The sequence below is a fragment of the Trachurus trachurus genome, assembly GCF_905171665.1.
Source record: "Trachurus trachurus genome assembly, chromosome: 22".
Classification (NCBI taxonomy): Eukaryota; Metazoa; Chordata; class Actinopteri; order Carangiformes; family Carangidae; genus Trachurus; species Trachurus trachurus.
The window spans coordinates 11677597-11701669 of NC_139907.1; the positions used below are offsets into that span (position 1 = coordinate 11677597).

Sequence of the window (24073 nt, forward strand, 5' to 3'; positions counted from 1 at the left end):
CGGGGGCTGGATGGTTAGCATGCCAACTAGAGGTAAAGAATTGAGAGGGACAAGAGTAAACATTTTCCTTGCTTTCCACCTATAGAGGTAATAAAATGTTTAATCATAATTGCATTTAAGCTCACGTAGACCTGATTGTTGATTCTCTGTTTTTCAAAATAAAATCAGAGAAACAAGTTAATGACTGTAAATTTCTCACTGTTGTCATGTAGCATTTAGTTAACAAGCCATCAGGGGTTGATGGAGACAAAAACAGAGCTGATGACCGCTAGCCTTTCAAATCACCAAATACTCGTAGTTATTGTCAATAGTTACTTTTCAATTCTTACCTCACTACCGCTCTTAAGAGGAGCAAACCCTTGGTGTCAGGATCTGAAATTCTTTGGGTTTTGTTGCAGCAGTATTTTCTCCTAATTTTGGAGTGAGATGCTGGACAGGAGCAAACAAACTCATCATTTCTATGTAGCCGAGCTGGTTTGCCATCATCCATCATTCAGGTAACACCGACACCTTTCTTCAGTGTGTCAGGCTACTGCAGGTGAAGACTTTGCAGTGGCCTGAGACCTTCCTGTGGGCATATTAGTCAATTGTGTTAACACGCTCCGCTGCACTGGGCTCCGGATTAGTTTTTAATCACATTCCACAGTGCAGAGCGTCACCAGACACAAGCCCACACAATATCGTAGCGTGCAGGAACCGTTTCCTCGGGGAAAATGTAGAGAGCCTGAGTAATGTACAATTTAAACATACATCAAAGCTGCGTAAATTGAGCAGCTGACGCCATATTGAGCCATCAGCATGCAAACACTTCAAAAAGACCTAAAAGAAAAGTGGATTCAAGCAATACTCGGTCATCTGAGCCATTTGTGTTGTTTAGCCTGATGAAGCAAATGCCAGTCAGTTTAGTTGCAATTTTCAGAAGAGGAAAATGTTCAAAACTCCTTAATAATAATAATATGCGTAAATGTAAATTCCTTCCAGCTTCAGTACGAGCCACGCTTCACATTCTCTTGTAAAGACAACTTCAAAGATACCAGTGTGTTTTCTCTAGGCTCAGTTAATTCATTCATCACTCATTGATTTATTTTCTTTGCACAGTTTCATACCATGGTACCCTCCAGGGCAGCTAACAACAATAGTGCACAGCAGAGCTTAAAATCCAGCACACAGCCAATCAAACAAATACATCTGGATTTCACAGGACTTATCATTTCCGCAGTTTTCACAGTTGATTTGTATTTATGTGTCTATTGTTGTTTTTGTGTTTTTTTGACTGTATTGAACTCAGTTTGGGCTCCAACACAAAAACAGCGGCAAAGACAAAAGATTCAGTGTTGTAAGAGCAGCAGAGCTCAGAGAACCAAATAAATGAGAATTTGATTCAAAGATTTTCAGTCAGTGTGAGACTGGGAAAGAAAATGGAGCGCTCCCACACTCCTGGTGTCTGAGGATATAAAATAATTGAGTGTGAGAAAACAGAATAGATTATCACTTAGCTAAAAGAAAACTCTATCATCACTTCCAGGCTTTTTCTTATGCACACAATGTAAGTAAAATCTACAGCCGAGACCCCTAGAGACAGAATCCAGGACCAGAAAAGGAGCCAAGCTGTTTCAACCTTCCTTCACCTCCACATATTAAGTGCCTGCATCTCTAATGAGGCAGCGTCCCCGAAACGAGGCAAAGCTCCGCCGGTCTGTCTCATATAGTCTGAGAAAGAGTTCATTTGAGTATCTTGTGGTAAGGGAAGAGGGGCAGGCCTTCAGTGAAAGCAGGAATGTCCATGATAGCGGTGGCACCTGACATCTTGGCTGAGGCGGGGAGGAAGGTGAGCTTAGACACCTCGCCATACATAGAGCCGCTTAAATCTTCCTCTTTGTTTTCCTCTCCTTCTTGTTTTTTACCCCCGCCTTCTTCGTCATTCTCTTCAGCACCAAATCCCACCACCTAGAGGAAACAGATACAGTATGTATGGTGTTTTAATGCACAATAGCCTTCTTTTTCTCTGCCAAACACACACACACACACACATACATAGAAGAAGGCAATGCTTACATGCACACTGAGCTTGCGGCTGTTCTGTCCTCGGTGTTCATGGTACCAGGAGACCATCTCGGCCCTGGTCATCTGCTTCAGAGCCTCGATCTAAACAAAAAGAAAACACTGATGGTGAGAAGAAAAACAGGTGGAGCAGAAGGACGCGTGACTTTCACAGACAGTTTTAACCTTGTCTGTATTTTTAAACACTTATTCAAATGAGCGCGTACTATGTGAAAGCGGTGCCAAATCGCAGAATTATCACCCACAGTTAAAGCCTCTTTTATCTCAATTTTTTAACACCTCATTTAGTGTTTGCTTCAGTCTCACTGTCATTACATAAGTTCATTAAATAACTGTTAAGAGACTTCTCAGCACCAAACAGCCAGATATTTTCCCTCAGGGGTTGGTGGATAGACCAAGTCAAAGCTAAACGCAGAGTTACTGTCCCACTGGAGTCACATGTCTGATCACCTGTCAAATCTCAGTCTGATAAAGTCGCTGCTATGCTTCTGCTAGGTTTATAAAATGACAATTGTTTGGTTATTTGTAGAGGTTATATGTTGTGGCTGTTTGTCTTTGCTTTCATGTTCTTCTTGCCTCTAGAGGAATGAATCATTCATGCAGCTTCAAAAGCAGCTTAGTGATTTGACATAAACTGTTGTCACGAAGGTGAAGCACATGGAGCCAGGGTTCAGGTTTGTTTTTGTGTGGTGCTCATCTTTTCCAAATAAGCTGAAAAACACATAAACATGCACGGAGGTTTGGGCCAAATGCAAAGAACAAGGTGCATACGGTCAGTTAACAGCGGACGGTGTTGTTAGAGAATGCGGGAATATTTTTTAACAGCAGTAAAATATCTCCCCATACATTACTGCCATGCAAAAGTTTATGGTAATTTTAGTAGCAGGGTCATGAATAAAATCAATACATGGTCCCCTTAAGCATAAATAGGATGTTTGCGCCTGTTTGTCTGTTGTCTGTTTGTCTGTTGTCTGTTTGGTGTGTGTGCTTGTGTGTGTGTGTGGTTGTGTGTGTGGATGTTTGCGGCCGTTTGTCTGTTTGGCTGAAGGTGAGTGTGTGTGTGCTTGTGTGTTTGTGTGTTTGTGTGTGTATATGTGTGTGATGTCCTTACCTCTCTGTTGAGCCTGTTAAACACATACTGCTGTGTAACCACCTCAGCCCAGTTCCTGTCAACCTCCTCCCCGAGGTGAGTGTCCTCACACTCTTTCAGCTTCACCAAAGCAGTCACCTATACATCACACACACGCACGCACACACACGTACACACAAGGTTAGCAGAAGGATTTCTACACACTCCCCTTCTACTTATACAACCAGGTTTTACACAGTTAGAAAATGTTTTATTAATTCAAAAGTAACTTGAAAAAGAACTTTTGACATTTCTAAAAGTTTCTGGATGTGTATCATTTGCTGTAACTTTTCTACCTTTTCCATAACCACAGGAAACTCACAAACACAAAGTAATACACACACACACGGAGAGACACACACCTGGGTATTAAAGGCCTCCTCGGTCAGAGCATTGAGCTTATCCCCGAATGAAGCCAAGAACTCTTCAATCTTGAACTCCACCAGCTCGGTACTGAGAGAAAAAAGTTCATGAGGGGAAAGAGACATATTATAGGCTATGGGGTGTATTTGATTCCTTTAGTCATTCATCAGTTCCACTGGCTTCTCTCTTTCCAGGGCCACAAAGATAAATTGTAGCTCAGGTTTGGATGAACAGTAAGATAGATTACACCGTGGTTTTGGAAAGGCGGTCAAGATAAATCGCATCTTGCTTTTGGGCGAATGAAAGGTTACGATTGTGTTGTAGACTAACTTGAACTTGGTGGCCTGTGTTTCCACGGTGACAGAGAAGCCCAGTACACCTGAGGTGTTCCTGCAGGTGGGGTAGACATGGTACCTGCAGCGGGAGACGTGAGGACAGACAGCTCGGATTAGAGAAGGTGAAGGAGAAGCAGATGCACTGAGACAGATGAAAAATAACTAGACAAGAAAGTATATTACATTTTCCAAAAGTTAGTGTCCCACCTGTCCTGACTTGGTCTACTTTGTAATCTAAAATGTAACCAGTGTGGAAAGCAAGGAGGAATTTAATCATGTAGTAGCTGACTGAAGAGACAGACTGAAGTGTGGGTAAATGTGAACAGCTTTAGGCTTTCTCACACATTTTAGACATGCTCAATAAAAATCCAGTCTCCAGTCTCTTAACAAGTTCGACTCACACTTGTTCCTTTGGACAGGACTTAATAAAAATGAAACAAAAAAGTCCACAACAATAAAAGTTAACTGCTGCTACATGAATTATTCACACTCATCTTAAATACAGTAGTTGTGAATATATTCAAGTAGGTAGTATTATATAAAATTGTGATCATTTTGCACATTAAAAAATATGCAAAACAATATCCCTAAAGCTGAGGAATAATTACAAAAAAATGACACAAGAATTGTGAACATTTAAAATGTTAAATTTTAAATAAAATCAACTGTTTGCCAATCTTGGTAGAAAAACTAATTAAATTTGAAAATATGACTAATGTCATATTTAGAAATTAATGAACTAAGTAAACACTTAATAAATGATGTATTAACATACTTAATAAATGATGTATTGACATACTATAATGCAGATACAAGTGTTCATTAATGCATTAGCATTAAACCCCTTCTGTGGCCTGTGTATGATTAGATATTGAATGAGCATTGTAAAATAAAGTTGTGTTAATATAAAATATTCATCATTATAATTGTGGACAACTGTACATTAAAACTTTCCTCATTGCTGCATTTATTGTATTGTTATACGCCATTTTATCCCCCATATTTGTAAAATACTTATAAATGCTAAATAGGAGAAAGTGTTTTAATTTTCCAATATGCCACAAATGTGAATGGAGCCATAAGTAGAATAACTCACCCCAGAGTCTCTTTGGTCCTGAGGAAGTCAAAGCAGGGTTCCTCCATGTGCATCTGGGGAAAAAAAAAAAAAAAAAAAACAGAGTTAAGATGCACTGTGGGATGACTTGATGGAACAAATGGAGAAATGAGGTGGAGAAAAGGAAATAAAAACACATCAGAACTCACCACTAACAGCTCCATCAGCGTGTGCTCCCGTAAGGCCTTAGGGCCAGACTAGATGAAAGGTACAATGGGGAGGTAAACATAGTGAGCATAAATCAAGATGCTAAACCTGGTGGGTATTAAATTCAAGATGTCAGAGATATGAAAGGCCTGATGGACTGCAGATGTGTGTGTGTGTGTACCTGGTAGTACACGGTGACTTCAGAGTTGGCGTCTCCTTTATTGAGTGATTTGACTTTACAGATGTGGTGCTTCAGAGGGAGCTCCACCACTCTGAACATCACCGGCACCTCTGCTGGCAACTTGGAGAACTGCAACTTACTGCCAAGAGGAGGAGGGGGGAGGATGGGAGGATGAGAAGAAGGAGGGGGTTGAATTAGGAATGGTAGTAGAGGAAAACAGAGCAGAGAGACAGTTTTAAAGGCGCAAATAAAGGAGAAGGCATAAGAGAAGAGGGTAGGAAGGGAATCATGGATTGAACAACTAAAGCTAATGTAAATTACTGTGTATGGCAGCAAACTAATCTATTTGATTGTATTGCATTAGTGTTCTCATTAGGGAGCACAGGGAGCACACTCAGTGCTGTAGCTGACTTACTCTGTGACATACTGCAGGAACTGCACCGACTCCTGTGGAGAGGAAACACAGAGTAGGGATAATGAACAGGTAGAGATAAGAGGGAGAGGGAGACGGCAAAACACACACAGAGCAACGTCAAGCACACTGAGATGCAGCTTCGAATAGTATTGTTAATCAATCCACTTATGTGCGTACTGACTGATGTCTACTCACAGTGCTGCTGAAGTTCCCCTGCACCAGCCCCTCAGCGTACAGCTCGGCCTTGAGGCTCCGGCTGAACGCCATCAGGTCGTCGCTGGTCAGACCGGCCGACAGAGCCTGATACTTCTCAACCATGGACCAGCGAGAGTGCTCTAAGATCAACAAACGCACGTCCCTGAGAAAGAGGGGGGGGAGGGATGATGAGGACAGCAAAAGGAGGAGACTCATCTGTTTAAGGTTCCCGCACATTTCACCACTAGAAGGCATCATAGACTTGGTGATGAATCGGACAGCGAGATGGAAATGCCAGAGCAAAGGAAAACGAGACGGGAGACAGACAACTCACTTGCTGAGTTTCTCGGGCTTAATGAGGATGTTGAAGTAAGTTTTTTTGAGCTGCTCTGAGAACATGCTGAAGACGCCAGGGGAGGCAGAGAAATCAGCCAGGTGGTCAATGATGAGGTGGAACAGCAACTGCACACGGAAATGACAGAAAGACAGAGCGACGGTCATTACCAAGAATGTGACAACACATTTGTGTTTGTGACTGGAATTAATATACAGCTATGCAGGTATCACATTATGTCTCATTGGAGTTTTTACAATGAACAATACAATTTCAGAATGAAGTAGCAACAGATTATGCACAACTGTGAATATGTGTAGATAAATCTAAGCAGTTAAAAGTGGTATTGATCTTCTTATCGAACTCTAAGCAAGACAGTTAATGAGTGTGTTCCCCAAAATGTCAAAAACACTCCTGTAATGCTTTATTGATTACTGTAAAGCCAAAAATAAACTGTAAACGGCAAACTGTTAAGTTGCCAGGTTTTGAAAAATATTAGATGATAAATATTGTCCACCAGAAATGTCCAATATTCCTTGTTAAGGTCAAATTATGTTTTTCTGTTTCTATTGTTATTGATCAATAAAGTTGTAATGAAAGATTTATGATACCTGACTCTTTCTAGAAAACGGCATCAAACAGTTCCCTTAGTATCTACATATCTAAAATCATAATATATACTGTACATATTGGGACAAATTACATTTTATACATGCACAGTACTGGTTGTGCCACTGTGAAACAGTACATTTATTTCAAGGTCAATATGATTTCATGCATTTAATTACAAGTGTCTGTTTGTGTATGTGCAGTTTCAATTCATTGTTTCACTCACTGATAGTTTGTGGTTGAATCCTTTGACCTTGATGACCAGGCCGTGTTCGCCGGCCACCAGCTTATACTCCAGCTGGGCCACTTCAGCCTCGTAGGCCGGCTCTGCCAGGTTGTGGCCGAGGATGTTGACCAGCAGGTCAAACAACACCACACTGCCAGGATAAGAGCGACGGAGGGAAGGTGAAGAAGGGAAGAAGGGGAGCAGGAAGGAGAAAGGTGAGAGGGAGAAAAGAAGAGTTGGAGGGTAGGGAGGGGGGTAGAGAAAAGAGAAAGTAAAAGTTATAATAAAGTAATAAGGAAAGGAGAGGCAGAGGAACAAATTAAAAAAGAGAGAGTTAGAGGTGGCAGAAAAGGACTGTAGCAAATGTTAATGTGTGTTGGGTGAAGAAAACAAATACCATTTTAACAAGGTTACATCTGAGTGTGAACTTACTTCTTAGCAGATTGCTGGATTACAGGAGAGATTAAGTGGAATCTGATGTAGGCTGCAGCAGGAGAGAGGACAAACAGGTGTCAACACCTCTCTAACGATATTAAATGTCTTACAGAAACATCTTGTGTGCTAAATTATGCACACAGTACAATAACACATACACACACACACACACACACATACACACCACAATCACTTCTAAGCATCTTACCTTTTGGGATTTTGAACTTGTTGTCCTTCCTGTACCACAGGCAGCCCCTGTCGCTGTCGGCTATATGGACAGGGAACTCTGTGTCTGGGCAGTCAGACGGCTTCAGGGTGAAGTCAGTGGCTGAGCAAACGGACATAAACAGCACATCAGCATTATTTCACTTGGTACAATCTCATAAATAATGCGTGAGTTTCAACAACACTATATACAGTTTGGGGATAAACATGCAGCAACTTGTCAGCACAGTAAGAGTAAGATGTTGACCCCCTCCTCCACCCCGCCCTCCCCACAATAAATGATTCAGCAACCCTTGGGCTGGGAAGTGAAGACGCAGCGTCTCATTTCATCAGGATTGGCGTGTGGTGCAGTGGCCGTCCAAAATGAGTAAATATAAACACAATGTCAAAATGTATCAGCCGCAACGTTTAGCCAGAACAGTACAGGAGCTGAATGTTGAGCCGTGTTAGAGTTACAAAACCTTGACCTTCATTTAATGCACTCCACTTACTGGATGTCAGTATGTGTGGATGTCACGATTACTTGTTTTCACAATTAACCGTGGTATTAAATGCCACAATTAATTAATCGCAAAGATTCCTAAATATCGGCACTTTCCAAAAATGTTTGTTATTCGTTAAATTGCGTTTGATGTCAATTTACCTAATGTCACACTGAATTGGTGGGAATTTAAAGATATAATATATAAAGATATAAATTATAAACTTAAACATTTGGTATAGATGACAATTAATGACTTGAATATTTCAAAAATTTCCCCTGGGGGATTAATAATTGGCCATATATTAATAGATACTTCAAATATTTGTGTAGTATACAATTAGTCATCTAATCATATTTTGACTATATTTGATTTTACACATTCATAGTGTTGTGAAATTAATTAATGCATAATAATCACGATAATCGTAATATCGTGATTATATTTCTAACAATAATCGTACCAAGAAAATCTGTAATCGTGACATCTCTAGTCTGTGAGCTTGAAGGTGAACTTTGGAAATCATTAACCTCGTCTGCTCTAGCGCCACCACTGGGTCAGTAAATAAACGTACCCAACACAATTGCACTAAATGGCATCTAAAAGCACCTTATATAATAACAGCTGCCTGTTTGAGTGCTGCCATTAACCACTGGTTTAATAGTCGTAGCTGGTTCTGTTGAAAAACTAAGTGACCTTCATCTTCAGTGCACTTATTAAAGCCTGTAGCCTCCTGAATTGAGGAATAATATTATTTCTGTCAAAAGTCGCTTTTACTTTTGAACCATGTTAGCCCTTACTTTAGCACAATACTACAGTAGTGAATAACTAATATTAGCATCATTTAATAATTATTAAAAGATATCCCTTTAACTACTTAAGTGTCTCTCTCTGAAGGTCAATTACAGAGAATCTGATTGTGCCATACAAATGTAACCTACTACACATGAGATGAGTTTGGCTGCACAAAGTTCGACCATCTAAGACAGAATTTCCTGCGTGTGCCTTGTGTCTCTCAAAAGGCAGTTTTACAAATGGAAGGATCCATTTACCAAAACACCCTATTCCTCTCAGCTTGGTCAATACATGTAATTATTCGTCAGACAGCTGAATGGAGAGAAAAGTACAAATTGCACCTTGTTGGACACTTTTCAGATACCTGCAGCGTTTTCTGGTTAAAGAAAGATACATTAGTGCACAAAGAAATGTATTCGCCCACCGATGAACTTGTTCTCAACAGGAAGGTGGAGGTCATCGTTAAGGTCGAGACGTTGTGTCCACCGCTCCATCCACTCCTGCTGCATGTCTGTGGGAGGGGAAAACATTTAAACACATGATATTTGTGGCTTAGATTTGTGTTTTGAATCAAATAATCTAAAGCCTTTATTGCAACACAAGTGAAACACTGGTTTTGCACAATGTCTTATTTAAATGCTGTTCCAACACCATTGTTCCCCATCTTCAAGACAGAGATAAATGCTGGCATTTCTACTGCAGGCTCTCTGCATTATATCACCGCACAAGGGGAAGAAAGACAATGTATTCAGTGAATCCCAACATTGTGGGCAGGAGCTGTAGCGCTGACAGTAAACAAGCACGCACACACATACAGAGAGAGAGAAAAAAAGACAGAAAAAACCACACACCCTCCATGCTGTATTGCGTGCCAAACCACTTCTCCCTGAGGGGACACTGGCCCTCATGTTCTGGTGACAACAGCATCAGGTTGGCTTTCTCTGGGGTGAGGAGGGATAGAGCTGCACTGATCACCTACACACATACAGACACACAGACACAGACAAATACACACAGAAAAAGACACAGGGACAAAAAAAAGAGAGGAAAAAAAGTCAAGTTTTCAGCAAAAGAGAGTTGAGTAAACTGTTTCCCCCCTCCCCTCCGTTTCTAGATTGCTTGTTTATGTGAGAACTATTTCAGCTGTCAATCACAATAAGAAGCAGAAAAACTTAAAAGACGTTGCTGCCATCACAGAAAATATGCAAAGCCACAATTAGACTGTAACTTTTGATGCAAAATAATATCCAACAATCAAAGATAGCGACCAATAAGTCCCGCAAATATATTTCTGTCATAATATGAATAGGTGTGGGCTGCAAACTCATTATCATATCAGACAGGAAAAACGTCTTTATATTCCCACATCTGAATGACCTGTTTCATTAACGTCTTTATCTAAAAAAGGAAATATTGGATTTCAGAAGAAAAAAAAACACTCCCCTAACTACTGGACTACTTACTTCTGGGTTGAACTCAAACATCAGCTGATCTCCTGTTAGGAAATCCTCTTTAGGGAACAGCTGCATGTTCTCACAAATGTCCTCCACATACTCGATGGGGTCAATCTGACACAAAGGAAAATCAGTCTCAGTGGACGTGGCACAACATGAACTTTGCCGTTTAACATTCAACATTCAACATTTGCTTGGACTCCAACCTGCTCCTGATAGTGAAACTCATTCGCTTCAATCTTCTGTATCTCTTCGTATATTCTGAAAGCGTGAACAAACAGATACAGGGACAGAATTATAATAAGTGGCATAAATACATAGACAAAAAGCCAGCATAATACATTAACCTGTCACGCTATGTGATATAAAGCAGTATTTACCACCTCATGCCTTAAAGTGTACCTAGAAGCTGAACATAATAAAACTGTGTTCAAGCATAAAGGGCAGTTTTGGTACATTTCAATGCTGCTGTTTTTTTTATGACTGTTTGAGAGAGAGAGAGCCATTACCTTTGCTGTGGTCCGAGTGTCTGCAGCATCTTCAGGTACTGGAACACCAGGTGTGTCACCTGTGAAAGCCCATTGACAGGAGTGAGACGTCATAACTTGAAGTGTTTGAGCGTTATGAAACAATTACCAACATCCATTGGTTGCTACAATTACTGTAAAAATCCCCCCCTTTTAGTCACCATTAATGACGGGGCTTGAGGGAAATGCAGTGTTAATGCTGATGAACGATAACTGTCACACTGACGCAAGAGAGAGGCTGCCAATCACGCCAGCTACGGTTATGTGATTATAGTCATTAGAACAAGCAATGACAATCCTTTGCGAAAAGACGACTACATTTAAATACTAAACAGGAAGTAATGTGTGTATTTATTCTGCCCCCTTTTAGAGATTCAAACATGGAGATGAAAATGTCAGCTCCGCCTTAGGAGTAATAATTTTTAACGACAAACAGAAGAATTCACAGTCCTGACCAACGTGTTTGTAAGAGGAGGATGCAGGAGAGTGTGACTTTCATCATTTCGGTGGGTGCAGGCAGGGGGTGCGTGCAACAGAGTAGAAGCGACTGGATTTTAAATATGAGCAATTCAGAAAAGAAGCCGATTCCCTGAGGCTGCGCTGACTGAAATGGTGAACCTTCGGCACTTAAAAGCACATTTTGTTTTCTGCTAATGATTCTCTTTGTAATTATTTTTGTAGTATTTTAGGTATTTTAAGGTTATATTTAACTTTTGAACTGCATACACTTAGCCGTTAAAAAAGGAATAGTTTGACATTTTGGGAAGTATGCTTTTTCTTTGCCAAGACCAGTTTCCAGGCAACCAGACCAGACTACAGAAAGGTTAGTGGTCTCCATCTTATGTCCAAGTCTGCTCACCATGCAAATAGCGTCCTCTCAAAAAAAAAAAAGTCCACTTCTAATTCTAGTTTTATACTTTCATATTTTTTGTTTTAAAACATATTTTAATTATACTGTGAATTCAGATGTACAACATGTTGAAAGTTGTTCTGTCTGCACAATGAGCTACTGATTAAATGAAACCAGTTCTTTGAACAACCGGAGCCTTTGTAGCATTTTTCCAAGGTGAAGTGAGTTTTTCTTGCTTGTACTAGTTTAATATGCTGATGACTCGCTGCCTAATGAGATCAGAACGACACTGATAATCCAGCAGCAAACTGCAACTTCAAGGGTGTCAAGGCTGACGGAGTTAAGTGCCGTCTACAGAAGGGATGTTTCCAGCAACTAATTTCCTAATTGATTAAACAGAAACAGCCCGACCGGTAGGCTATACAAGTAAGAAAATAATGAGTCGAATTTGAGCACAGTTGAATTATTGGTCTGATTGGTTTGGTGCTTGCACTGAATTTGGTGATGTGAGTATTCATTCTGACAGAGCCTATGTACAATGATATGCTTGTATGCTTCAAATGTTTTGTGTTTTGTCTCAGCTATATTGCAAAATGAGGTTGCTCCTCAATATAGTTTAAATAAAGGTTATAACATATGATGATAAAAACATCATATAACCACATTGGTTTCTTCTTTTCCACTTTGCTTGTTCACTTCTGGGGATGACCTTGCCCAGATGTGGATAGAAGGAGGCAGATGTGTTAGGGTAAGTCTTCTCTTCTAGTTAATGGTTGTTCTACATGAAGAAAACATTAATAATTACGTTATAGAAGCTCTTTGTAAGATGACAAAAGTGGCAATTAAAACGCTCTTAATGCTGACATTGATTATGTAGCAATAAAACAGGAACAAGTGTTTCTGGTGCGGACTAGCAAGGTTTAAGCCAACAGTCGTCATAACAACTGATTATAATTTAGTTGACTTTTCACGCACGCACACAATCTACTCAAACCAAATTGAGTACATTTATTTCAAAAGCACAATTAAAAACAACACATTTGTCCAATTAATCCTGACAACACTGACGCTAACTGTTAGCTGTCCTTGACACAGCTGCTGATGCCAATGCGCCGATGCATAGTCCTGACTTCACATCGTTGCCATGGAGCCTCGGGTGTGCCGTGCACCTCCAGGGAACAAAACAACAACAACTCTTGCCTGCATTTGCACTTTGCACTATGATTCAGAAAGCTACAGTAGCATCCTCTGATCCAAACAACTCCAAGTCCGTCCTCTCTGAATGAAAGAGTGGAGAATGAAGCGCTCTTCATCGCAGTAAACAACGTCCTCAAGGCTGCTGCATGTATTTATCTGTTCTCAATGTGTTTTTGTTGACTGAAACTTTTTTTTTTTCCCCCATTAAGATTAGAAAACAGTGCTCCTGCTGAATAATCGCTATAAACTGCCTGCCTCTCTGTTTAACCCAACAGTTGTCATGGCAACGGATAACACGGATTGCCTCTCTGAAGTTGTTGTATTAATGAAAATAAGACAAATGGGCTGGCTGGGTGCATGTTGAGTACATCTAACTTACACACCAACAAAAACAAGTGCAACACTGATTCTGTATTATCTCACGTCAAGTGATCGACATGATGAATGTTGAGGCGGTGATGAATGAGGAAACTGCTGCTTTTTTTTCCATCTGCTCAGGGCTGAGTCTCATTGTTCGAGTCTTGTGTCTCAATGAGCTCAGAATAAATAAAAAAAAAATGGGAAGGACAGACAAATATAACAGAGAGTTTCCTTTACCTCGTAAGAGTTTTGGAAACCTTCATCAGTGAGAGTGATGGAGATGGAGAAGATGGAGTAGGTGGTGTTTTGGTCAAAGCCAGTTTCACTGTTTCCTCCAAACAAAGCCAGAGCCCAGCACCTACAGACACACACACACACACACACACACACACACAACATCATTAGGGACAGTGAGTACCAAATATGTCACTTCATGCGAGCGGCCAAATAACAAACATTTCATGCATCACAATTTGTTTTTCTTGAATTTTAACATGACAACAATGTGAAACTTACTTGAGTTTGACCGTGAACATTATGTCTACATTTATCTGTTCCAAAACATGTTGTGTGATGACACACATACAAAGCTCGACTTTTTCCACTTAAGTCTGCACTGCATTACTACACCAAGTGGAAAATATGTTCAATATGTTGAATCACACCCAACAAGTTTGACTTCTCACAGAGTAATGTTGAGAATATACTTCTTCTATTTGTCTGCTTTTCAGTAAATGCAATAAAACTGCAAAAACACTCATGTTACCCTTTAAACGTCTGACCAGCATCTCAGATAAAACAGGCCATTCCCTACTTTCTGTAAAGGAGGGAGGGGGCAAAAATGGCCACGTTGTCAAACCAGCCTCTCAGCCCCTGACACGATCGTCTGAACTCAATAAAAACGGCCACTCCGCTGCCTCGGCAGGTTTGTTTCGACTGGGAGCCGAGACCGAGTACACTCAAATATCACTGTTGTCATTTATCAACAAGTGAAAACAGCACAAACAATAAATAGGAATATTCATTCAGACAGTCAGAGTGGTGCTGATGGTGAAGGGGGCTACTGGATGGAGCTTGTGGTATTGTGGGACTGCACAGACTTCGGCGAATCGCTTTGCCACTTAGCAACAAGAGGCTGAAATCCTCTTGTAAAACAACATCCAGCGATGAGAATGTATGAATCACATCGAGTGGGCCAGCGATGTGTATGGTTTGAAGGTTGGACTCGCAGCTCGTTCACAGCATGAAAAAGCTCATGTATACCCAGCAAATTGAATACCTTTTAACTGGTGTTTTTTGGAGTGCCCTCAAATCAGAAAAAAACAAAACAGACAGAGGCAATAACACTCACTTCCTCCTGAGCACTGAGAGGATGCTTCCTGTGCCTTCGTGGCCAATCAGCCAAGAGATGTAGTGGAGAGGCTTCACTCTGAAAAGAGGAGGGAAACACATGAAAAGGAGAAACAAAAAACATTGATGCAATCTCTCCACAATCAGGGCAAAAAGCATAGTATCTTCTGGCTGGTCTAATTCTATGTTTATATGAAGAAGCACTGCTCTGCAGAAAGAAGACGCGACATGGTAAAAAAGAAAAACAAACACTTTTGATGCAATTTCTCTCAAGTGAGGAGAAAGCACAGTCTGTTACAGTTGTTGTCTGACTATGCACTTACATACCCTGCACCATGTGCTGCACATCTACCAATTTCCTTTTCTCTTCAATTAAAAAGAAGCAAATTAGTTAGTTAATAAGTTAGTTAATCAAATCAGAAAAATGAACCAAGGTTAAAGGAGTGTTTGGAAAGGTGATGGAGGTTCTAAGTTGTAGGCAAAGCTGTAATGAAGTGAATTAAGATTGGTTTTCTGCCTTGATTTAAAGATTTACACCGAACATGCTTCGGCTTCACTACGCACTTCTTATGTTTTTACGCACTCTGTTCACTGCACTTTACATTTTATTTTGCACTGCCTATTTGTTGCATATAAATTTGTATTACATTTTATATTGCTATTTTATTATGTATAGGTTGTTCTTTTTATTCTGTGTTGTTATTGTCACTGTTTGTAATGCTGCTGCACTGTAATTTCCCAGCTTGGGATCAATAAAGTATATCTATCTATCTATCTATCTATCTATCTATCTATCTATCTATCCATCCATCCATCTATCCATCTATCTAAAAAGCAATGCAGGGCCTGGTGCAGTGAGCACACGCTCCAAGCCAACTGATTTTTTTGTGAACTTAAGTAATGATAAGACCAGAACCAAGGGAGCAAAGTGTGCGTGTTATTCTATGTGGTATAATTAGCTGAGATAAGTAAAGTCATGCAAGGCCAAGTCCAAAAAAATCAGCTCTAGTTTGCACTGTGATCAGTTCTTTAATGATCAATTATAGCAGCGATATTTCAGAACAACTAGTAGCACAACAAACAGAAGGGCAGTAATCAAGTCTGGAAAATACAAATGAACAAATCAAAGTCTCAGCAACATGCAACACTAGATTAGGTCGGATGTTAACCTGTCTAGTGTGTGCCTCACCTGTAGTGTTCTTCCTGAGGAGGAAGAGCCCAGGTGATGTTCAAAGCATGAACTTTCCGAACAGGGATGACTGCATACACACAAACACCGAAAAAACACCATGATAGAGAGATATCCGACTGCAAGATTACATTTCCTCCACAGCGCTGGTCCTCAACCTCTCTGGCTTGTGATCCATTAAAACAAAGCTATGCGACCTTGCCAAATCTTATCTGTTTGCAAATGTTCACAGGTCGTCTGAGCCAAACAGCAATTTTTCCCTCCACAGATTCTCTTATTGGAGGCCGGGAAATGGTAAAATCATCCAGTAATTGATAAGAAAAAACGAAGATTAGAAGAATGCCTGAAAAGATAATCCTCATTTTGAGAGGCAGAAACATTATGTTGTTTATACTATCTCTTTTAAATCATCTCCCGGCTGACTCAGACTTTTATAGAGGTTGGGAACCACTGCTTCTCACAACCAGAGTGCATTTTGTGATCGGATGTGCGCAGTAAAATGGATCAGTACCTCTGTAGAGCTTGTTAAAGGCTGGCGTATCAAAGGGATCCAGCAGATCGGAGAAATCTGGCTGGGGCAGACCACTGTAGAAGCAACAATGATGACTTCATTAATGCCACAATAAACACATACTTTCATATAAAGCCAATTTCTGATGTCATAAGGGAGAAAAAACAGTCAACATTTGTTATAATGTAATTGCTCTGGATATTTTTTCAACAAGAAAACGTTTAGAACATTTTGAAGACGCTGTTTTCAACAATTATTTAAACAGCACAAAAATAGCAGCTTGTTTCTGCAAGACGTGACTTCAAAATGTCAACTTTTCATATGTTGTGTTAGCTTGATGGAAATTAGTCTGGTTCAACTACAGGAGCGGAACTTGTTTGAGAAGATTTTATGAGCTCATACATGAGAGGAATTTCATCAACTCATACGGGAGCATGTAATCCTTTAATTGAAATGAAAGCCCCCAAAACTGAGTCCTACATGTTTTCCACATAAGTATGCATGTTGATTCTCCAAGAAAAAAAAAAACTACTGCAGTGACTCACAAAGCAAACAGAAGAGAGGCTCTGCAGGAAAATACAATTCAGCTAGACTGTAGAGAGAATGATCCCTTTCAGGTGTATGTTGCTGAGAGACAACATCTGAGATCTGACTAAAAAAAGAGCTGAGAAAGAGCTGGAGGATCGCTTGACATTTACATTTGAGCAAAGTCTCAAAGGATATTCAGACTCAATCTATATCACAGCAGCAGCTCATTGCTGTGACTGAGAGCCTCTCCTTCAATACTTACTTGTTGGGAACCTTGCTGAAGATCTCTCTCACCCACTCCTCCAGAGTGTCCAGCTTCTCTAAAGGACACACAGAGTGAAGGAGGATAGATTACAGCTTTACTGTGTCTCAATTATTCAGCTGCAAACTAATAATTCTGGGTTCTTAAGAGAGTTTTGTACGATGCAGAGGTTTATTTCCATGCAGCTGTAGTAGCTGTGATTGCATCTGGCCATTAACAAGGCGCAGTCAATAACCTGTTCTACCCTATAGATTACAGATGTATATCCACATGTATTATAAAGATGTTAAATATTGATTAAATGTCAGCACATTCAGTGTTTCTAAGTAATGTAAACAAACCATGAAACAGCATCAACACCCATTATAACTGCAAAGCAGCTACTTGATGCAGGAGAGATGGAGACTCCAGACTTCTGCCTTTTTGTTTACACATTTGACATTTAGATTTAAATTTATGCTGCTAGAGTATTTATGTTTATGCCGTTTTCTACATTACCAGTGCAACGTCTTCTGTGTATACTGTACATATCTGTTACTCAAAATATTTATATTCTGTAACTTTATACAGTAGTTTGATTGTAACTGACAGAGTCAGTGTCAAATTACACAGATAAAAGCCGTTGCAGAAATCTGCAACTATTAATACCCCTGTATCAATGGCAACAGAAAAACATACCATTCTACAATAGCACCTAATGCTGGTTATGTGACACGGTAATCAAACACAAGACGTTGCAACATGAGAAATCCGACTTCAACGAATGGCAGATTCAGCAGTTTCATGACAATGATTTTTCTCACAAAACATCATTTGTACACAGAATTTAAATAGATGTGATATTTTTGGTGAAACCATGAAAAAAATCTATATACATATAATTGCACTTTATTTTGAGAAATAAAGCAATTCCAAGGAATGATTATCTACACTTGGCTTCACACGGATGAAGTGAATCATTATTAGAGCTGTGAGTAATGATTGTTTTAATTGTTGATTAGTCTGCAAATTGCTTTTTCATTTTTTTAAATTAATTTGCGACTTGACATTAATGAAATCGATTACCAACTGTCTAGATGCTGAGACGTAATGACAGGGACTGATTTTTCTAACCTTTTGACTGCACAGCCAGAGTCATGTAGTGGGCAGAGTAGTGTTTCTTCCAGAAGGCCCGCAGCCGCTTATACACATTGATCTTCTTCTTCTTTGGCTCCTGTTTCAGAGTCTGGGCATTCCCTGGTGTCGTCACAAGTAAGCAATCAATTCAGCGTAGAGAGGGAAAAAAAAAAAACAATTTACAAATGTAGGGATATCAACAAGAAAGGAAACTTGGCGTTGGTCTCAGTCCTCCTGTTTGTTATTGCTGAACATACCCCAAGGAGGCCCTTGCGTGTATTATGTGTCCCAGTGGTTGTGTTTGCCAACTCACCCCAGCAGAACTTGCCCATAGGGTGTCCAGGTTTGGCCAGACTGCCAAACAGCATCTCCTTCCTGTGGGAGTCTGATGGCTTGGCCAGCTGGTACTCTGACAGACAGACAGACGGAGAGACAGAAAAACTCAAGACGACAGGAGGAAGACGCCGATCGATGGCGTGCGAGAGGGGCTGCGTGTGGAGAGCACAGCGACGCGGGCTGACGGACGGAAAGTTTAACACCTAGCGCACACAGCTGGGAGTTAACCTCTCAGTCGGACAAGAGACTCACCGCTGTCAACGGCCTCCACCTCCCTATCGATGGCGTCCCGGATCATCAGGGGGCAGATGAAGAACTGAGCCCACCTAAGCGGGTGATAGGACAGAGAGGCCATAATCAGGGGCAACATGCCAGGCAGATGGACAGGACACAGGTGAGACGGGGACAATCAGTTGGACAACGACACACGCTGATTCAGCCAGTCAATGTCGTGCCAGTCTGTTCGTACACACGGCAAGACAGTGTTACACCATATTTTTCTTTTACCCATCAAAGACCTGAATATAAAACTGTTGTTTTCCTATTGTTAACATTTTAATCATGATTCATCACATCCCCTTGTTTTGATAGGTATTAGTGAAAGTGATGTATCTAAATACTGCTGGGGCAATGCGTTTGGGTGCCATCCATCAAAATAAATCATGCAATAATGTACGATGAAGACATTTGCAGTGGGAATACAGCTGAAAATGTGAATCGGGCGACAGGATAAGATGAGTCACAGAGGACGATGTAACACAAGCCGGAACCATCTCACAAACCATCTTTGTCCAACAGATTAACATTTAAGGTTGCGATGGTGCGTTTTCTCAGTGTGCATTACAGTATCAAGAAATGGCTTTTTGTGTCACTGGGTGTTTAAAAAGAGATTATTTTGTGGTTGGGATGCAACTGTTTAACATGTTTTATTTCTCCCTTTCTTGTTTATGTGTAAATCATCTGATGGTTCTCCTGTGAAGTCCACTTCTTCAGAGCAACAGCTCCAAAAAACAGCAACAACCTTGTGATGCTTCCTCACCTGTCAAGAGCCTCTTTGAAGTTTTTCCTCTGGACGTCAAACTGAAAGATGGTCCTCTCGCAGTCGGTGGAGGCATTGTCGCTCCCTCCATGCTTCTTCAGGAAAGCATCAAAGCCGTTTTCGGAGGGGTACTTCTCACTGCCCATGAACACCACTAGTGGAGGAGGGGAGGGAGAGAAGAGGAGGGGGAGAAGAGGAGGAGAGTAGACATTATAAATCAAACATGTAAGGAATTTAAAAGAAAAATCCACCAAAGCTTCTTGGTGATGTGCCTCGCATTTGCGATGGTGTTATTTATGTGAGGAGCCGGCCAAACACAGTGTTGTGTTATACTTCTAGCTGAGCCACAACACAATTTGATAGCTCTTCTTTTTTTCAGATATGGCTGCACACATAGCTCTAGATACTGCTGCGAGCATTCGGTGACAGTTTTGATGACACTCGGTAAGAATGAAAAAGGACTTCTTTACAGACTGGCCATTTAGGGACATTGTTCAACAATCACATCAGTGGAAGGAGACAGATCTAACAATTTCTCCACTGACAGCAGCATCAATAGAGTGCAATGCAATTCAGAATTCACTGGACGTGACTGAGTCTTGCCTTCTCTTGACCGGAAAAATCTCTTGCCGTCGTGCCCACACTTACTGCAACAAGCTCTTTCCTGTTCTCTATTAGTGGAGTTGGGAGTGGAGGACCAACCAGGCAGAGTGGACACTCTGAGGGGCTCTAAAAGCCCCATGCTTTATGTGCGCAATTTGGTGGGTAGTCAATTAATTATTCGTTTGTTCTCCAAATTCTGTAAAATGTGCCTCTAAAGCCCAATACTAACTAAAATGATGAGGGCCATTAGAAACTTAGTAATCCTACGGCTCTCCCGCACACAGAGAGCCAGAGTTTAAATCTGGTAAGAAAATTATTTTGAAGCAATATTGTTATTCACAACAAAAAGAAACAAAAAAGCTGGTTTATAAATGACCAAAACAGTCATGCAGAAAATCCTTTGCATGTATCGCTTCTTGTGTAGTCTTTTGTGTGAACTAAATGGGTATTTGGAGGTGATTGGGTGGATACACAATACACAGAGGAGCAGAGGGAAAAGTGGGTCAAAAGAAGCCCAACAGCTCTTTTTTGCCCCGCAGCCTGAGTTAATCTGGCCCTAGGAGGAGGGTATTCTGGGAGATGTCAGTTATTATTAAGTGAAGTAAAACTAGACAAAACAGACAAAGAGGGCAATAAACTGCATCTGGTACGCATTCAAAAAAACTGTGATCAGTGATAGGAAACAATGCATACGAGGATGAATAAGCAAATCCAGTCAAACAAACAACGTGAAGCACTTCTCTGAAGAAATGACTAGAATATCTCAGGTTAATTACTCACTGTGCTCCAGAAAGTGGGCGAGACCGGGGAGGTCACCGGGGTCACTGAAGCTGCCAACTCCAACACAGAGCGCCGCTGCAGACTGAAACACACACAGGATACGGAGCCGTTTTTTTTATTTTTTTGTTTTTTGGGAGTCTGGCTGTGCACTTGAAAGAACAAACACTGTCAACAAAACCCTCTAAAAAAAGACCAAAGCTGACAAATGAGTTGATTATAATAACATGTATTTCCTTTGTAGCTGGAACCTGATTGAAGTACGCCAAAGAGATCTATTGTTGTTAAAACACACACGACTGAGTCACACTGTTGAACTGGTCCACACGCTCCCCAATTACAACAAACATGTTTGTTTTGTTTTTTAATGCCACAAGCTCTAAAACTGGTACCTGTTTCTCTGCATTTGCTTTCTTCTTCTTCCCCTCGTTGTCATCATCCTCATCATCGTCGTGGTCGTCACCCTCAGACTCATCTCCAGATTCATCATCTTCACCTTCTTCACCTTCCTCATCTTCTCCTTCTTCTTCTTCCTCTCCTTCTTCCTCGTCATCTTCTCCATCAGAGTCCTCGTCGTCTGATGCTGCCGGCCCACTATAGTCTGAGATTAGCAGAGCCCGCAGTCCGTTCTCCAACACGACATACCTGAGGGGAGTAAAGTAAAGTCAAAGGTGAAACGGCGTGGAGAGAAAACACTGTTGTACCATGATGTTTTACAGCTTTCATTGTTTTGTTCTTATATTGTTTATTATATATATAATATTATTATTATTATTTCAAAAACAGGCTGTTACATCAAATGTGTCTTTTGCAGACTCCATCCGCGACCCTTCGAGACTCTCTCTTGCTCTCTCTGCTCTTTCCCTGCAAAAATTTTTGAGTGTGTGTGCCCCACGGAGGCCAGAGGCACTGGTGTGTGCTTATAGCATGAAATCATCCCATCAAACTACAATAATACTGCACTGATCCTGCAGGAAGAGAGGCTCAATATCATTTTTTTTTTTAGGATCTGGGTTAGTGGATCTGGGTCATTTTCTCAGCACTTTCACATTCATGAGTACAGAGAAGTGTATCTATCCCCTGATGAATATCAGAGCACATGAAATCATATTAATAACAATGACTGAGAACAAACTAAATAGAGGAGATAAGTCATCAGCAGAACTAGAGTGCAGTGCTAATTGAAATGATGTGCATCCAGTATGAGAGCATTAGTATGGATGTTATAGTCGCTGAGGAGTGCAGGAGATGAGTCCTTTAGCTACCTGTACTGCTTGGGGTCACTGGGGGACTTGATGATCTCGCCGTCTCCAACATTGTCCTCTCCTCCTCCTCCTCCTCCCCCTCCTTCACCTCCTGCATCCTCCACAGCCGGGCTAACCTCACGGGCCACCGACTCTTCCGGATCTTCTGCTGAGGCTCCGACTACTTGGACCGAGCCCTTGGAGTCAGACGCCGCGGCGTTTGTGGCCTTGTTTGTCTGCGGCATCCTCGTCGGCACAGATGATGATGGTGGTGGTGGTGGTGATGAGGCTTTGGCACTGCGGGCTGACAGTGAGGCACAACCATAAACAAGAGGACAGCTCGCTGTCACCGGTGGTAATTTACTCCTCAGGCCGGCAACACACCGTGTCAGCCTGAACAGAGCTATGATGAAGACCCTCTCTGACACACGAGTGAGGGGAGAATGAAAGCCCACAGACCCAGTAGGACCAAAACAACACACATTAACCAAGACTATCTCTCTCTCTCTCTCTCTCTCTCTCTATGGCAGAGGCCTATAGGTTTGAAACTGAGCTGCCACACACACAGAGAGAGACACACACACACATACACACACAGACCAGCCAGCGCCCACAATACAGCTATTCACACAGGCTGTCTGGTGGTTTCGCTCTATTCAGCTGGATGTCAGCTAAAACACGACCCAGACCGACGACCACCTCCACCAAAAACTAAGCCTGTCATCCACGAAGCAACAGAAACACAAACTACAAAACACAACACAAAACACCACTCTCTCACTCTCACTCTCTAACCTTTACAAAAGAGAGAAAGTAAATACTATATGAGTGCTACAAGCTAGTAGTAGAATTTAATATTGTCAACATATTACAAATATTCTTTGACACAAGCTGTAACTGCCTCGGGTGGGAGTGTGGTGTTTCAACCCGACAGAAAACAAGAAAAAAAGAAGAATAACTTTTAGGGGTAGTTCTAGTTCAGAGACCGGTGCAACAACAACATATCCATACCTTCCTCCCGGCTCACACAGCAGAAGGGCCTCAGCAGATGTGAACGAGAGTGTGTCCGAACAAGGAGCGCTGTGATTGGCTGAGAGGAAGTGGACTCTTCCTTATGCTGACTCCTGATTGGCTTGTGCGGCAAAGAGGCGTGGTTTCATTGGTTTGGAGCCTTTCACACGTGTGTGTGCGCGGTGCAGTGACTAGTCAGGAGTGGTTTCATTGTAGGAAACTGCAGGGACGAGACAGAGGCAGCGACAACTGGCCACCTGGATGCAACCGGCAGCTGTTCGCCATCTGTTTATTATTATTGGCTGCTATAGCTACAGAGTGTTCAACCGACCACATGTCACAACCGGTAAATGTCATAATTGGTCGTTTTTTATTTATTTATATATTTATTTTTAAACCTCCTTAGAGTTTAACAGGGTGTGCACTGCACTGTCTTGTCAGCTGCAGCCGCCGTGACAGCCTCTGTGCTCCGTGAAAAATTGTAATCGTGCATCTTTAAATGCACCTGTACACGGCTGTGAACCGGGATGATTGGTTCAGGGGGGCCGCTAGGTGGCAGGCATAGGCCACGAGGGATGGAGGGTTAATTTTACACCTGACTTTTGAAGATGGCCCAGGATTTACACGCTTGTTAGGCTCTTATTAAAGGGCTACCACTCTGTATTTCCCCCTC

The 24073-nt window shown here is 41.3% G+C and overlaps 1 protein-coding gene across 1 annotated transcript; it reads right to left on the reverse strand.

The window, feature by feature from the left end:
- Positions 1–1057: 1057 nt before the first annotated feature.
- nrd1a (nardilysin a (N-arginine dibasic convertase)) lies at positions 1058–23450 on the reverse strand. The gene is made up of 32 exons (XM_083997516.1): positions 23401–23450; positions 22411–22693; positions 21538–21790; positions 21149–21230; positions 19766–19919; positions 18979–19052; positions 18704–18799; positions 18388–18510; positions 17275–17332; positions 16485–16558; positions 15974–16043; positions 14786–14863; positions 13672–13792; positions 11010–11068; positions 10707–10761; positions 10510–10614; positions 9898–10021; positions 9471–9557; positions 7753–7872; positions 7542–7593; positions 7110–7260; positions 6275–6402; positions 5941–6103; positions 5746–5777; positions 5331–5469; positions 5152–5199; positions 4985–5037; positions 3884–3967; positions 3553–3643; positions 3173–3289; positions 2056–2145; positions 1058–1947 (listed from the first exon to the last, which is right to left on the reverse strand). Exons 2-32 carry the CDS (start codon positions 22632–22634, stop codon positions 1723–1725), a joined length of 3330 nt encoding a protein of 1109 aa, XP_083853642.1. The 5' UTR covers positions 22635–22693; positions 23401–23450; the 3' UTR covers positions 1058–1722.
- Positions 23451–24073: the final 623 nt, after the last annotated feature.

Bases quoted from the DNA above. Each gene is read 5' to 3' on its own strand.
- nrd1a (XM_083997516.1), bottom strand. From the start codon at position 22,634: ATGCCGCAGACAAACAAGGCCACAAACGCCGCGGCGTCTGACTCCAAG. The intron at 21,791-22,410 runs GTAGCTAAAGGA...TACTCCCCTCAG, and splicing joins AGTGACCCCAAGCAGTACAG to GTATGTCGTGTTGGAGAACG. The intron at 1,948-2,055 runs GTAAGCATTGCC...TGTTTCCTCTAG, and splicing joins GCCGCAAGCTCAGTGTGCAT to GTGGTGGGATTTGGTGCTGA.